The sequence below is a fragment of the Bos grunniens genome, chromosome 5 (assembly GCF_055505025.1).
Source record: "Bos grunniens cultivar Pamir isolate PY7600 chromosome 5, Bosgru_T2T1.0, whole genome shotgun sequence".
Taxonomy (NCBI): Eukaryota; Metazoa; Chordata; class Mammalia; order Artiodactyla; family Bovidae; genus Bos; species Bos grunniens.
The window spans coordinates 40599075-40616224 of NC_141169.1; the positions used below are offsets into that span (position 1 = coordinate 40599075).

The 17150-nt window shown below is 35.5% G+C and overlaps 1 protein-coding gene across 5 annotated transcripts in view; it reads right to left on the reverse strand.

Annotated features, from left to right (window-relative positions):
- CNTN1 (contactin 1) overlaps positions 1 to 17150 on the reverse strand; it is a 420540-nt gene that overhangs the window by 110552 nt on the left and 292838 nt on the right. For all 5 annotated transcript variants that reach the window (XM_086403896.1, XM_086403897.1, XM_086403898.1 and 2 more), the window contains one exon: positions 15454 to 15574. In XM_086403896.1, the coding sequence (XP_086260022.1) occupies positions 15454 to 15574 (121 nt within the window). The remainder of the gene's footprint in view (positions 1 to 15453; positions 15575 to 17150) is intronic.

Below are 17150 nucleotides of genomic sequence, written 5' to 3' on the forward strand. Positions count from 1 at the left end.
CTAGCACACAAGGACTGAATCATGTAGTCACCTTTAAGGAGGAAACAGGGAAGGTGTAAACCAAAAATAGCTGGCTTTGTAGAATACCAATAGAGATTCACAGGAGGTTGGATTACCCTTTCAACATCTCTGCCCTTCTCTTTAGTCTATCTCACTTAACCCCAGTGATGATGGTAGTCAGATGAGCTATGTGATAGGAATTCAAAAGGACAAAAATCCCCTCTCTGCAGCTTCTTAAACTGACCACAGGTTTAGAGGGTAAAGGTTTTCTCTGATTTCCTTCATTTTCTTTTGCTTAGGTATAAAAAATTCTGTGACCCAGTCAAACTCCCAGGTTAGTGAGGTTGGCTGGTGGGAAGAAGATGGGAGTGGCAGGAAGCCAGTCTGCAAAAGGTACCATGAGGAAATAATTGCACATTTCTGAAACTCGAAATGGCAGATTTCACAAAAATCATATCAAAAAAATTGTTTTGCTTAAAAAGAATTATATGCCATTGAGTCTTCTGTTGATTATTTTTTCAATAATGAAGCTCAGGTGTTTTCTATTCTTTTTTAAATAAAATGAACCAAGAACAGAAAATATTAAGAAATTCTAATTTCAAGTAACTTAAAAGTTTACTCTGTAAATTAACTTCTAATTATCAATGCCTCAGGGTGTTCGGGTGGACAATTTAACTAATTATAAAACAAACCATATATCAACAGTAAAAAAGGATGCAAAATAAAAATTATCTGATCTGATTTTATATCTGGGGAAGTTAAATATTAAAGAAAAGTGAGAAAGATAAGTCCTTGCACTTCTAACATGCAGCAGTTTTGTTAGGATGACCTGAAAAAATTTATATGAAAGTTCTGTAGACACATACATTTTAATCTAAAACATTTAAACATTTTGAATGAACTATTTTTAAGGCCAAAAAACACATTGTAAAAATCAAGTTTAAAACTATCTATTATGATTTATTTACTCTTTTTGCTATTGTAATTATAATTTATAATGTTAATAGAGGAAAAAAATATTATAGCTTTCTTTTGTCATCAGACCTATCATAAATACATTATGGGCAAAAATAAAATTGCAAAATTTGCATCAGTAACTTTTATATAAAATTAACATTTTTTATCAAAAAAAGGCCTACATTTTAACTTTTCACATTGATTACTTTATCTCTGAATATATTTGAATTAGTGCTTAATTAAATTGCTTTGCAGCAATGAACTGGGCATTATATATGAAGCGGGACTCCCTATATTCAAATCTTATTTTTTTGCTTAGTAGCTGAATAACCTTAGGCAAGTAACTTAGCCTCTCTGGGACTCAATTTCCTCATGTGTAAAATGGAGATAACAACAGTATCCATCCATCTCTTGAAATAGTGCCTGGTAAAAATAAACCTTTAGTAAATATTATATATCCTTGAATAATATAATAACTGTATACTTGCAATATGTATTTTGTTATTATATATAGTATATGATTTGTCATATATTATACAATTAGAGATACCAGGGAACATTTCATGCAAAGATGGGCTCGATAAAGGACAGAAATGGTATGGACCTAACAGAAGCAGAAGAGATTAAGAAGAGGTGGCAAGAATACACAGAAGAACTATACAAAACAGATCTTCACGACTAAGATAACCATGATGATGTGAACCCTCACCTAGAGCCAGACATCCTGGAATGTGAAGTCAAGTGGACTAAGATAATCATGATGATGTGATTACTCACCTAGAGCCAGATATCCTGGAATGTGAAGTCAAGTGGGCCTTAGAAAACATCACTATGAACAAAGCTAGTGGAGGTGATGGAATTCCAGTTGAGCTCTTTCAAATCCTAAAAGATGATGCTGTGAAAGTGCTACACTTAATATGCCAGCAAATTTGGAAAACTCAGCAAGTGGCCACAGGACTGGAAAAGGTCAGTTTTCATTCCAATCCCAAAGAAAGGCAATGCCAAAGAATGCTCAAACTACCGCACAATTGCACTCATCTCACATGCTAGTAAAGTAATGCTCAAAATTCTCCAAGCCAGGCTTCAGCAATATGTGAACCGTGAACTTCCTGATGTTCAAGCTGGTTTTAGAAAAGGCAGAGGAACCAGAAATCAAATTGTCAGCATCCGCTGGATCATGGAAAAAGCAAAAGAGTTCCAGAAAAACATCTATTTCTGTTTTACTGACTATGCCAAAGCTTTTGACCGTGTGGATCACAATAAACTGTGGACAATTCTGAAAGAGATGGGAATACCAGACCACCTGACCTGCCTCTTGAGAAACCTGTATGCAGGTCAGGAAGCAACAGTTAGAACTGGACATGGAACAACAGACTGGTTCCAAATAGGAAAAGGAGTACATCAAGGCTGTATATTATCACCCTGCTTGTTTAACTTATATGCAGAGTACATCATGAGAAACGCTGGGCTGGAAGAAGCACAAGCTGGAATCAAGATTGCCAGGAGAAATATCAATCACCTCAGATATGCAGATGACACCACCCTTATGGCAAAAAGTGAAGAGGAACTCAAAAGCCTCTTGATGAAAGTGAAAGAGGAGAGTGAAAAAGTTGGCTTAAAACTCAACATTCAGAAAACGAAGATCATGGCATCTGGTCCCATCACTTCATGGGAAATAGCTGGGGAAACAGTGGAAACAGTGTCACACTTTATTTTTTTGGTCTCCAAAATCACTGCAGATGGTGACTGCAGCCATGAAATTAAAAGATGCTTACTCCTTGGCAGGAAAGTTATGACCAACCTAGATAGCATATTAAAAAGCAGAGACATTACTTTGCCAACAAAGGTCCATCTAGTCAAGGCTATGGTTTTTCCAGTGGTCATGCATGGATGTGAGAGTTGGACTGTGAAGAAAGCTGAGGGCCGAGGAATTGATGCTTTTAAACTGTGATGCTGGAGAAGACTCTTGAGAGTCCCTTGGACTGCAAGGAGATCCAACCAGTCCATTCTAAAGATCAGTCCTGGGTGTTCTTTGGAAGGAATGATGCTAAAGCTGAAACTCCAGTACTTTGGCCACCTCATGAAAAGAGTTGACTCATTGGAAAAGACTCTGATGCTGGGAGGGATTGGGGGCAGGAGGAGAAAGCGATGACAGACGATGAGATGGCTGGATGGCATCCCTGACTCGATGGACGTTACTTTGAATGAACTCCGAGAGTTGGTAATGGACAGGGAGGCCTGGCATGCTGCAATTCATGGGGTCACAAAGAGTCGGACACGACTGAGCAACTGAAGTGAACTGACTGATACATTAAATTATGTAATAACAAATATTTTTATTTTATATTAAAATATGTGTCTTTCACAGCATAAAGACTGGAGCTATATATATATTTTGCCAATGTAAATTAAAATTAATTTTTAAAATTTGAACCAATTGCCATTTATTCACGCTCATAAAGGCTTGTGTATATCACTGATTATCTGTACCCCTCTTGTAATTTGACATAATTGTCAGTTTAATTTGGATTACTCTGGTAAATATACATTAATATATTAAGATCATTATGGACCAGTGAAATGAAGATCCAGGCTATTTAACAAGATCCAGGCTATTAAGTTCTGTAAAGCTTTCCTGCCTTCTCTCCTGGAATCAGAGTGAGGAGAAGCAAGTTTGTTGATTGTTTTTTTAAGGGAGCCCTGGATATAAACCCACTGTAGCAAAGAATAAACTCCAGTTTGCCAAAACCTGACCAGTTAGCTTACTAGACAAAGAGAACAATTAACTGAAGAAAAGAAGAAATCCTGCAATGAAACTTCTCTCACTGTACTTCATTGAGGAAAAAAAAAGTAATTAAATTTATTCAGTGCATTCTTCATAGTGTCATCTACCAGTTTATAACCCTCATATTGTTATTTTTGATTTTTGAATTTGTAAAATGAAGGGTTAAACTAAATCACTTCCAAGATCCATCTTAAAGTTTAAAATATCATATCTCAGTCTGAAAGAACTACACATTTCATTGATATAATTGAACATTTCCTTGAATTTATGTCAATATACATTGTTTTGACATTAAAAAATACAATTTCAAATTATTACTGTACTTTGTAACTTTAGCAGTAATTAGGAAAGCTGCTATTTTTACTAGAGCTTTTATAAATAGAACTACTAGTAATTTCTAGCTTTGAAACAATCAAGCTACTTCTAAATTCTGCATTTATGATAAACAAATATGCATTTCAGCTTTAGCATTTAACAGTTACGGAGAACTGGCGCTTAGTAGCTTGTGAATTAGTTGATTCTCAATGGAAATGAGAAAGCTTAATTTCTGGGCAATCTTCACTATTAATAGATGTATTACTGCGGTATAGAGCCAACTGGGGTCAGGATGCCTCTGAATGGCGCCTGGTCAGTCATTGTTCCAACCAGTGTGGGCAGGGAGGGCCATTTTCCTGTCTCAGCCTACAAGGACTGATGAGATGGAATCTTTAGTCTGTCTCTGTGGCAAATTTTCTTGGCCAAAGTGGAAAGCAAAGGCAATTATCCAAGAATCTGAGGTAAATGTGTGTTTTTCTGACCCAAATACTTGAAAAACTACCTCAACTATTCTCTTTGATTTGGCGGTGATGATCTGGACACATCTTTCTGCCTATATAAGTGAATCTCTTTTCTGGATGTCTTCACTAAGAGTGAGTGTGTTAGTGGGTGAAGGGTGGTAAGGTGCATGCATAATTTTATGTCTGTCTAACTTTGTGTGTATATCACATGAAACTTTTTAATCTGTCCTTCCTAATTTTATAGTTATTAAATTAATTAATGTAAAAGTCCTTTTGAATTAATTAAGGCATGCCATGCTTAAATAATAATTTTGAACATAAACCCACATTTGGTTATTTAATAATTTGAATATTGGAATTCTTGAACACAGTGTGAATATTTATGCCAGATACTGCAGAAGTCTAAATCCTGATTAAACACCAAGAGTTCCACTAACTTTTAACTTGACGGCAGTCTCATTTTCCATCCGCTTTCACAAATAGCCAAGGTTCCTGAGTTAACCATACAAATACAACATTAAATAACCCAAGAGGAGGTAATTCAACCTTTTAAAATAAATGTCTCTGGCTTTATTTTTCCCTTGATGTTTAAAACCCCAACCACTATTTATTAGCATGTGCTGGACAATAATGGGAAAGTGAGCAGAGCAGAACTGCAATCAGTAACTTTCGTAGTAGCAGTTCTACAACAGACTTGGTAGTCTTCTGGCTATTATACCAAATTAACTATTGAACATTTTAGAGTATTAAAGTATTAAAATTTTAAAACCTTAGGTACAAAAGTTTTAGAAATTAACTATAGATTTTATTTATTCCTACTATCTGAAAGACATCTATTATCAGAAAATTGAATTGAGGTTCCAAGATAATTGTCACAAAATACATGGGTAATTCAAGGCAAGTCTCTCTTGAAATCTAAATTTTGTAGTAAAAAGGGATGGGAACAGTCTAGATGACCTCTAGGACTAATTCTAGATTTGAAATTGTATATTCCAGCTTTAAGATAAATGCAGGTATTTCATGTAGCTACTCTGAAGAAGTTAGAAGGGAAAAAAATGTAATTTTAGTGCATGCTTTTCTAATAACAGGGCCATTAGACCCCTTTTATCTCAAACAAAGAAAATGTTTATTTCATGTTTTTTTTAAGAAACAGTACTAATGAATCTGGAACAACGTCTCCAAGTAAATAGTTCAAAATTAAGTTTGTCTGGATAGCAAAGAGAGTATGCTTTGGATGTGAACTCTGCTAACAGAACATCTGGAAATAATAAATACCCAAGGGCATTTTCTGTAGAAAAGACTTAGCCAACTATTATGATTGTTAAAAATACAGCAGTATTATTCAGACTAAAAATTATATTGCCAGCTTCCATCAGGTTATTTATTTGACCATATTAGCTTAACTTAACCAACACAGAATTTAAAAGTGAGCTAGTCATCAACCAAAATGACCTCCTTAAGAAAGAATCTGGTAACCGTGTCATTAGGCCAAGTAATAAAAACTTCAGGGGATTACATCAAATAAAGATGACATCTTACTTACATTCATTTCCATTCTGCAACTGTATTTTGACATTAGAAATAAAGTAGAAATACGCACACACATAATATTCTTGTCTAAATAAAAATCTACATAAAACTATGCATGTAAACTTCTAATATAAAAATACAAACTTGACTTGGGGATTCAATAGTTTGCATAGTTTTATATTATCCACTTTAACTCCAGTTATTCTTTTTCCAAAACATTTCCAAATTTCACATAGCATAGGTTAGTATTGAGATTCAAACTAAAAGTTTTGGAGAATCAAAGTCTTTTTATCTTTTGTTTGTTTTTTAATCTCAGCCTTGTATTAAGAAATGTTGTTTAATATGGTATTTAAGATATAAAAATGGGGGGCAGATATGAAAAGAATAATCATGACTGCATTTTCTATTTTTTCAATTTTAGTGACAAACATTATGTTCAGCCAGGTGTCAGGAGGGTGCTAACAGTTGGTAGCACTACCAAGGATATTTATTAATACAGCAGAAATGCCATGGAAAGTAGTAAAACACAGATGTCAAAGCCTAATTTCTTGCTTTTGTGGCCTAATATTATGGTCCATTTTTGAATATTGTCCAAAAGTGCACTCATAAAAGAGAATTTAACCTTGGCAAGCTACATAAATGTTCCCCAAAGTGCTGTCAAATGAATCCTGAGAAACCTTTCCTTATAAATGACACTTTTTTCTTTTAACTGAAAAGCATTAAGTCCTCTAGAAACATATTTAATTGCTAAAAACAACAGGGCTGTTGTGCACCAAAACTCACTTGATGAAGCAACCTGAATTACACTTTTATGGACCTATTAAGTACAACCTTTATTACAAAAACAATAACAAAATGGAAAATTGTATCAATCATCTTGATTTGGTTTCTTATATAAGAAGCCTAAAAATAGCTGTTTTTTGAACTAAAAATAATTTTAGACTATAAAGGTCTTTTAGCTATTAAACAATTTGTTTGAGTTCTAAATCCCCTTGGCTATATCATACATGCCTGTGTTTTAAAGTTTTATTCTGAAATTGCCTCTTTCACTAATACAATATTATTTTAAATTGAGGTCAGTGTGTGCTCTAACAGAAAAATAATTCACTAAAATTATCTACAAATTACTTTAAATGTCATAATACCAAGAATGGTATTACAATCTCTTATAAAAGTTATCTTCATTTTTATATTAGTTATATTTTATCATATCATTTTATATTAGCTCTAGCTGAGGAATATTTCATCTTATTTTGTATCTCTTTTTTTTACTTACTGTTGATACATAGATTGAGTGGTTCTTGATTAACTTTAGAGTTTTTGAAGCTGATTATCTTCCTTGGTGTGATTTAGTGCTTAAAGTTCAGTTGTGCTAAAATTATATAAGGGTGAGGGAAAACCACCTGGAGTTAACTCTTTTCTCACCACCTGAACTGCCTTCTTCCATTCCCATAACATTCCTGTCCTTACATCAGAGCTCCCTTCCTTGACTTCTAGCCAAATATTCATAAGTGTTTTTTCAGTTATTTGTTGAGACTTCTATTTGGTTTGCACAGGATAAACTGGAGGAAAAGAGGATCTTATTATCTTTCTGAAACACATTTCAAATGTCTTTATCTATTCGATAAACAAAACGACTTTCAAACCATTTTCCATGAATTCTCTAGAACAATAATTTCTGAAAACCATTTAAAGACCACTTCATCATGAGCATTGTGTAGTTTTATTAAAAAAAGAGACTTGCCAACTCAGGCCAGGTTTAAACATTTGGCTACTCTGGAATGGTATAATTTGATGCCCTCCATAATGACATTCTTTAAAAATACATCCAATACTTATTTGAAAAGAATACAGTAATGCATAGGGGAAAAGAGTGGAGGAGGGTTCTGGGTAAAGATGCAGGCAACACATTCTCCTCTACTGCCTTTGGTAATTCAACCCTGGTGCCAAAGCTGCAGCCCAACTCAGTCCTTCCCAGGCTTGGATCAACTTCCTCAGAAGGCAGTTTAGTAGCTGCCACTTGTTCAAACATTACTTCTGGGTATGCCGTAATCTACGCTTCCTAGTAATATTATGCTATTTTTGAAAAAAGAGAAAACATGTACATATTTTCTTTATATTTTCAGTGTGTTTTATGTTTATTGATTTTTTTTGTTAAAAATTTTTGGAGAAATTATAGATTCACATGCAATTGTGACTATTAATGAAGGAAGGTCCTGAATATCCTTCATTCATTTACTCACCACAGCAGTTTGCCTAACTAAATATATTAGCACAACCAGAAAACTGACATTGATACTATCCATCAAACTTGTAGTACAGATTTCACTAGTTTGTGTGTCTGTGTGCTTGCTTATTTCTAAGAAACTTTTAGTTTTATCACATGTGTAGACTTCAGTGACCATGACCAGAGTTAAGATACAGAACAATCTGATTATAAGGATTCCCTGCACTACATTTTTATGGCTACAACTACTCCCCTTCTTCTAATCTCTTTAAGTCATAACAACTGATAATCTAGTCTCCATCTCTATAATTTTCATTTCAAAAATGCTAAATAAATGGAGTCATAGAGTATGCAAATTGGCTGCTTTCCATGCAGCATTCATTTGAGATATAGCCAAATGGCACACATCACTAGATTATTATTCTTATTTCTGAATAGTAGTCCACAGTACTAGTATATTACAGTTTGTTTAACCGCTCTTATGTTTAAGAGTATTTGTTTCCAGTGTTGGACTATCATGAAGAAAACTGCTATGAACGCTGTCCCTAATCTTTTCTTAATTTGTCTGTAATTGTTATTTAACCCATCCAATGATTTATTTTAAATTTCCAATGATTGTTTATTGTTTGTAGTTCTTTTTTCCCCCAAACTGCTTCATTTCATAGTATCTTATTTCCAACTCATTTTTATCATTTTCTCTCTTATTTGTCTAAAGATTTAAGCATGATTATTTTTATTCTTATTCTGATGATGAGAGTCTCTGATGGACTCTAGACTTTATTGTTTTGTTTTTAATTCTCCCTGATTCATTTTTATGGCTTGTCATTTTTGACATAGTTCAGTATTTGATTTATCTAAATTTGTTGGAATCCTAAAAGGCTGTGTTGAATGCTATTTCAGAGATGGTATTCCTTTACATTTGCCTGGGCTCTGATGAAGAATGTTTACTGACTTATCTAAAATGTTTTGTGTTTCTAGTGAGTTTTTAGAACAGTGAATGAACACTTTGCCAAAAAAAAAAAAAGTTTTCATTTCTTTCAGTCACGGCAGCTTGAATTCTATATATTGGGCTTTCAGGACAACATTGTTTAAATAAAGGTTGCTTTTACAAGAATAATGTCAACACTATAGAAATACTAAGAGAAATATTTCCAAACTGAAAGGATAGAACTAGTATAAAATGCAGTTTTGGACATCAAAGGTGAAAATTACATGGCCAGTACTACCTCATAACTTGAAATTGCTTGTATAACTGGAGAAATAGGCAATGTGTGTCACTTTTATGGTCTCTTTTCCTTGAGCATCTGTGGACTTAACTAGTGGGTAAAGCAATTGAAGTTCTACAGGTTTTTACATGTAAACACTTATGACTGCTACAGAATGACAATGGCTTATATTCGATTATTGGGCCATTTTCTATATTGTTTTCAGTTGACAACAATTGCTATTGTCTTCTTTATTTCTCAGTTCTAACAAACCTTAAATGGATAAGTGGGGAAGTGAGTTACCTCTGGGTAAAAAAGTCCTACAAAAGCAGATCTAATGTTACATTTTCCTTCAGCTATGTGTTTTTCTATATTTAATTTCAGTTTTATATTTAGAAACATTCATATTTAACTAATTCACTGCCTCCATTCTAAACTCAATTTAAAAATGATGATGAAAGGCACAAGCTTACAATACATTTTTCACTCTTATTCAAATTTTCATCAGGCTTTACCTGCACAACCACCCATCCAAACTGGCAAATACACACACACACACACACACACACACACACACATAGAATATAAGGGGGATACAAAATTTTCACTATGTATTAATTTACTGCAAGAGAACATAAGCTAAAAGATCCACATTTTCCAAATTATCCCTGAATATTTCTACTTTTGTTTAAGCCCTCTGATAAGGCATAATAGTGTATGTGTACTATGATGGATATATTGTCAAATTTTTTTTCTCAGTGATCATAAGAGGAAATTAGTTTCCCCTCTAATCTGTTCACTGTCCCTCTCACAGCACTGATATTCTCATAATTTTAGAAACGTCAGTTCAGATCACTGATATCTGAGTGTGAATTAGCACTGTGTGTGTGCATTAGTCACTTGGTTGTGTCCAACTCAGAGACCCCATGGACTGTAGCCCACCAGGCTCTTCTGTCCATGGAATTCCTCAGGCAAAATGCTGGAGTGGGTAGTCAGTCCCTTCTCCAAGGGATCTTCCTGACCAAGGGATCAAACCAGGGTCTCCTGCATTGCTGGCAGATTCTTTACCATCTAAGCCGTTGGGCATTAATTTACCTCAGATTTAGCAAGCTCTTATATATTGTCTAATATATAGCATGGTTAATATATTTATAGACAGATATATTCTTGAAAATTTGAAAGAAAACTGATTGAAAGCAATTTATAATCTAAATGTGCTATTAGACCTCACTACATAAAATTCATTAGTTTTTTATTAGCATGAGGTGAAAAATAATCCCTTAGGTTTTCTTTTTTTGAGAATCTTGGTCTAGATGAGGTAAAAAGAATAATAGATTAAATTCCTTGGTCTTTTAGCTAAAAGTGGCCTTTTGGGTCTTTGCTGGCTGTGGAAATTTAATGAAAGTGATAAATTCTCTTCCCAGGACAATCTAGATACTCATTGAATTTTCCATTTAACTTCAGGAGATCCATAGGCCACTTGAAGCCTATCACTGGATTCCAGGTTATGATTTCCTAGACTAAATAAAAAAACATAATGAGGTGGGTAAACAATATTACTAAAGTCATACTATGTCATTACTCATCATTATTTTAGGAAATAAGGAAAACTTTAATTCTATATTCCATGATATAAATATATAAATCATATCTGAAGGTTTACTTTATATATATTTTTGACAAAAGCTATGCAGAAATGCATCTGACTATTTGAATTTCAAATTTTTATTGATGCAAAATGAATATCTTATTAATAATGAAATTTGGAGAATGATTATGCTGCTGCTGCCGCTGCTAAGTCGCTTCAGTCATGTCCGACTCTGTGCGACCCCATAGATGGCAGCCTACCAGGCTCCCCTGTCCCTGGGATTCTCCAGGCAAGAATACTGGAGTGGATTGCCATTTCCTTCTCCAATGCATGAAAGTGAAAAGTGAAAGTGAAGTCGCTCAGTCGTGTCGGACCCCCAGCGACCCCATGGACTGCAGCCCACCAGGCTCCTCTGTCCATGGGATTTTCCAAGCAAGAGTACCGGAGTGGGGTACCATTGCCTTCTCCCTTATCAACGCTAAGACTGTCTTTTATCAATGCTAAGACTGTGAAGAAAGCTGAGTGCCGAAGAATTGATGCTTTTGAAATGTGGTGTTGGAGAAGACTCTTGAGAATCCCTTGGACTGCAAGGAGATCCAACCAGTCCATTCTAAAGGAGATCAGCCCTGGGTGTTCTTTGGAAGGAATGATGCTAAAGCTGAAACTCCAGTACTTTGGCCACCTCATGGGAAAAGTTGATTCATTGCAAAAGACGCTGATGCTGGGAGGGATTGGGGGCAGGAGGAGAAGGGGACAACAGAGGATGAGATGGCTAGATGGCATCGCTGACTCAATGGGTGTGAGTCTGAGTGAACTCTGGGAGTTGGTGATGGACAGGGAGGCCTGGCATGCTTCGATTCATGGGGTCGCATAGAGTCGGACACGACTGAGTGAATGAACTGAACTGAAGCAATTCTTTTTATCTGTGCTGTGCTGTGCTTGGTCGCTCAGTTGTGTCTGACTCTTTGCAACCCATGGACTGTAACCCACCAGGCTATAGTTTTTTTAACATTCTGTTATAGTGCAGGAACTCAGTTTCCATTGTTTTATGTTATTTTTCTTAGAACTAAAAGGCTTTAGAAGTAAAAACTTATATTTTCACATAATAACTGCTATACATTTTTATACTGGTTTTTACTTTTATAAAAAATACACACTATGATGATTATTAATTACTTAGTGTGAGTGGTCAAGATTATTAATATTCTTCAACTATATCTGCAAAACTTATTCTTCCCTCAGCATTCCAGGAGTTTACTGCAATTTTGATGGCTCATCTATAAAGAATACGCCTGTCAGTTCAGGAGACAGGGGTTTGATCTCCGGGTTAGAAAGATGCCTTGGAGAAGGAAATGGCAACCCACTCTAGTATTTTTGTCTGGGAAATCCCATGGACAGAGGGGCCTGGTGGGCTACCATCCATGGGGCTGCAAAGAGTATGGCATGACTTAGTGACTAAACAACAACAACATCTAAGTTATATGAAGACACTGATGTACATATATTATAATATAACCCCTATTGTGATAGGGCTTCCCAGGTGGTGCTAGTGGTAAAGAACTTGCCGGCCAATTTCAAGAGACGTAAGAGACATAAGTTCCATCCCTGGGTCAGGAAGAATCCCTGGAGGAGAACCCAGCAACCCACTCCAGTATTCTTGCCTGGAGAATCCCATGGACAGGGTGCAGTCTGCAGTGCAGTGGCAGGCTGCAGTCCATAGGGTCGTAAAGAGTTGGACACAGGGGAAGTGACTTAGCACACTTATTGCAATGCTAATAATAATCATTTAACATGCAAACAAAGTCAATTAAATGAAAACATAGGCTATCCTTGGAAGCAGCTTAGCAGCAAGTTGTCTGACTAGTAAAAACAGTGAATAATTCCTCTCCCAGATAACTCTCAGACAGATGTCCAAGAAAACAAAATGGAAATATTGAAACTATAGGAACTTTATTGAATTTAACATTTTGTAGCCTTGGAGTTTAATTAATTTTCAATGAGGGTTGTGTGTAATAAATACCTAGGTTTATTTGGATAAAGAAATTTCAGCTAGACTTCTAATACTCTAAAGAAGAATATATTTAACTGGAATAAGTGTTTTCAATATTTGCTCAGTGAGACTGGGGGACTCCATACTACCTTTGCTCTAGAGGAAAATGCAGGACATATATGAGATTGACTGAAATTATATTTTTGATCTGGATTTAGTATGGGTAATATTAAAAACCATGTGTATCATCTCAGTTACTAATAATTTATCTGATTATGCAAAAACTGATGAAAAGTACAATCAGATCAGATCAGTAGCTCAGTTGTGTCCAACTCTTTGCGACCCCATGAATTGCAGCACACTAGGCCTCCCTGTCCATCACCAACTCCCGGAGTTCACTGAGACTCAGGTCCATCGAGTCAGTGATGCCATCCAGCCATCTCATCCTCTGTCGTCCCCTTCTCCTCTTGCCCCCAATCCCTCCCAGCATCAGAGTCTTTTCCAATGAGTCAACTCTTCGCATGAGGTGGCCAAAGTACTGGAGTTTCAGCTTTAGCATCATTCCTTCCAAAGAAATCCCAGGGCTGATCTCCTTCAGAATGGACTGGTTGGATCATGGTCAATAAATATTTTAGTACGTAAAGTGTGGAAAAATAAAAATGTTAACATGCTATTGAGACAGAGGGAAAAAGAGAACTATGAAGTTATGAAATAGAATTCTGCATCTCACTAAATATTATTAATAATAAAAACACTTATGTGAATTTCACAACTTAGTAGAGGAGATAACTCATATGCACAAATTGCTATAAAACTCATTCAACAAAATAGTTATTGTTACCGAGTTTAGAAAAGAGGGTTAATATTTAGGACATCAAAAAATGACTTATGAGTTTTGTACTTTTGAGCTAATCTTTGAAGGATGGAGGGCTTCCCTTGTGGCTCAGCTGGTAAAGAATCTGCCTGCAATGTGGGAGACCTGGGTTCAATCCCTGGGTTGGGAAGATCCCCTGGAGAAGGGAAAGGCTACTCACTCCAGTATTCTGTCCTGGAGAATTTCATGGACTGTATAGTCCATGGGGTCGCAAAGAGTCAGACTAGACTGAGCAACTTTCACCTCACCTTAAAGGATGGATAAGACTTGGGCAACAAGCAATGAAAACAGGATGTGGAAGGAATGTTGTGAACCAAGGAACAGAGGTAAAAATCTTAGGATATTTCTGTGGACTAGTTGGTCAGCAGGAATGGTGAGAGATTAAAGCTAAACAGGCCTAGGTCACCACACAGTATGGAACTTCTCAGGTGCTTAGCTAAAAGGAATGGTCTTCATTCTTTAGACAGTGTGAAGAGCAGATGAATGATTTTAAGTAAAGTGAGGCAGGTTTTGAGCTGGCCTCATAGCTATACAGCAGAGATCAGTAGCAAAGTGGTGGGATTTTCAATAAGCATATATCCAAGCACATTCTCAATCATTTATAAGAACAAAAGCACAGGTTTGAAAATCAGCAACAAATAGAAACATGATACCTGTAAAATCATTTTTTATTCTAAGATGATAGTGGCAAATGTGTTAACAATTGAGGTTATATATTATACAGAGTGAAGTAAGTCTGAAGAAAAACACCAATATAGTATACTAATGCATATATATATGGAATTTAGAAAGATGATAATGATGACCCTATATGAGAGATAGCAAAAGAGTCACAGATGTAAAGAACAGTCTTTTGGACTCTGTGGGAGAAGGAGAGGGTGGGATGATTTGAGAGGGTAGTATTGAAACATGTATATTATCATATGTGAAACAGCCCAGGTTCAATGCATGAGACAGGGTGCTCAGGGATGGTGCACTGGCAGGACCCTGAGGGATGGGATGGGGAGGGAGGTGGGAAGAGGGTTCAGGAGGGGGGACACATTTACACCCATGGCTGATTCATGTCAATGTACAGCAAAACCCACTACAATATTGTAAAGTAATTAACCTCCAATTAAAATAAATAAATTAATTAAAAAAAACAATTAAGGTTATAAATAAACGTCATCAGTATATTTTTTTTTCCATAAAAGATTAAAAAAGGAAACATGCTGTTCAAACACGAGAAGTATTAGCAGAAACTGAGAACTTCTGGTAAGTACTAGGTTTAAAAGCACAAACGTTTAGTAGGAGGTATGTGGTATAAGTTTCTAGAAGATATGTAGTTAGTAAAACAAACAAAATCAGTTTTGTTTACTACTTGTCTGGCATAAATCAGTCTTAGGCATGGGTGAAGAGCTGTTCTCAAAGATTGAGACTCTAAATATATAAGAATTCGTACCAGAGTTACCAGAAAATTATACATATTTATGCAAGTCAAATAGCTTTGGTTTTATGATTCTAAAATGTCGAAACTCTTACCTCGCACAACAAGGTCAGCAGAGGCTGAAGAATTGTCTACAATTGTCTGAGCTGTGCACGTGTACCTCCCAGCGTGTTTCAACTGGGCATTTCGGATGAGCAGCTCCCCATTGGAATCCAGCTGTCGGCAAAAACAGCAGTCATTCAAATCAGTAACTTTTTCACCAATTAAGTGGTATTTAGCATATGAGAGGTACATTTTCCCCTAACAAAATGCAACCATTTTCATTAAAAGGCATCTCTTTTGGATGTACTGACAGTGTGTTCTTATGTTACTTAAACTTCTGGTCTTCAGTATCTGAAGCGAAAAATAGAGTGAATGACTTAAGGTCCATTTTAGCTCTAATGTCTTTAGCATCCCATTATTCTTATAATCAGAGGTCCTTTTGAGAAAACCCACAGGATGAAACTTGATATTGATGTTGAATATCAATGAGGATACATACATGCTCTTTGGCTACGAAGAATTATTAATTTCAAGATGTGTCACCGTTCATTTTACAATGATAATGAACGTGTGTAGAAAATGTTAAAATGGACAATTCTACTAACATGTTCCATTTGGGCCAAAATATAAGCTCCATGTGGGGAAGGATTTTTGTCTCGTTCACTGCTCTATGCCCAGTGCTTAGAATAGTGTTTAACATATTTTTTGAGAAAGGCTTAAAGGAATTTTGCTTGTGAATGACAAGGTACCATTTCAATGCAATTTCTAAAAATAGCTAATATTTATCAAAAGTCTCCTCTGTACAGCTTTTCTCATTCCATTCTCTTCTGTGGACAGTTCTATGAGATGAGTCCTAATTTGTACATTTTATTAAAGACAAAAGTTAGACAGAGCATCCAAGTAATTTAACTATAGTTACTTTGTTTGTTTGGTTAGGAGGAGCATAACATAGTCCATACTCATTATCTCCAAATATCCTCTTAAAAGACAAATACAGAAAATTCAATTTTTAAACAGACATTTGGTTTTCTAGCGAATCAAAAATATTGATTTACTATTGCGATCATAGATATCCAGATAGATAAAAGGATGAAAAACTAATGGTTAAGTCAGTTTTTCATGAAGGCATTGTTTCTTTTATACGACATACTTGCAAATTTTAAATTCTGATTATTTAATGACTGTATGTAAAATGAATGCTCTGCTTCACCATTGGTTCTGCCAGTGGGCCCTTTACATATTAAATTTCCTGCTGGTCTTAGAAAGTATTTGGGTTGCAATCCTTGCTTGATTAATAAGATTAATTAAGAATTTAGTTATAATCAGAACAGATTGATTCAATTGATTGTAACAGAATACTGCTAACTTCATATAAATATCTGGTCAGTGGCCACACACCTTATTCCTTGCTCTTAGCCAGTTTCAGTAAAAACACAGCTACAGATAATACAATTTCATGTTAGTTGTAGATCTTCCTGCCCCTTGAGGTCTAAATTGGGTAAAAATTCAGATTTCAAGATTTCTGTGCAGTCCTAAGGTAGGGGATTTCTTTCCCTCTGTTCTCTTGTCCATTTATTTTTTTTTTGCTATATTAAGGAGCCTTGGACCAACCCTTTCTCTATTTTGCCTTGAAACCTACTAACACAATGCTTCCCCTAGTAAAGTAGGTTTACAGGAGAGTTGAAGTTCAAGGAATTGGTTGTATCCCACAAAGTAGAGCAATTATCATCCAATACATATTTCTATTCTT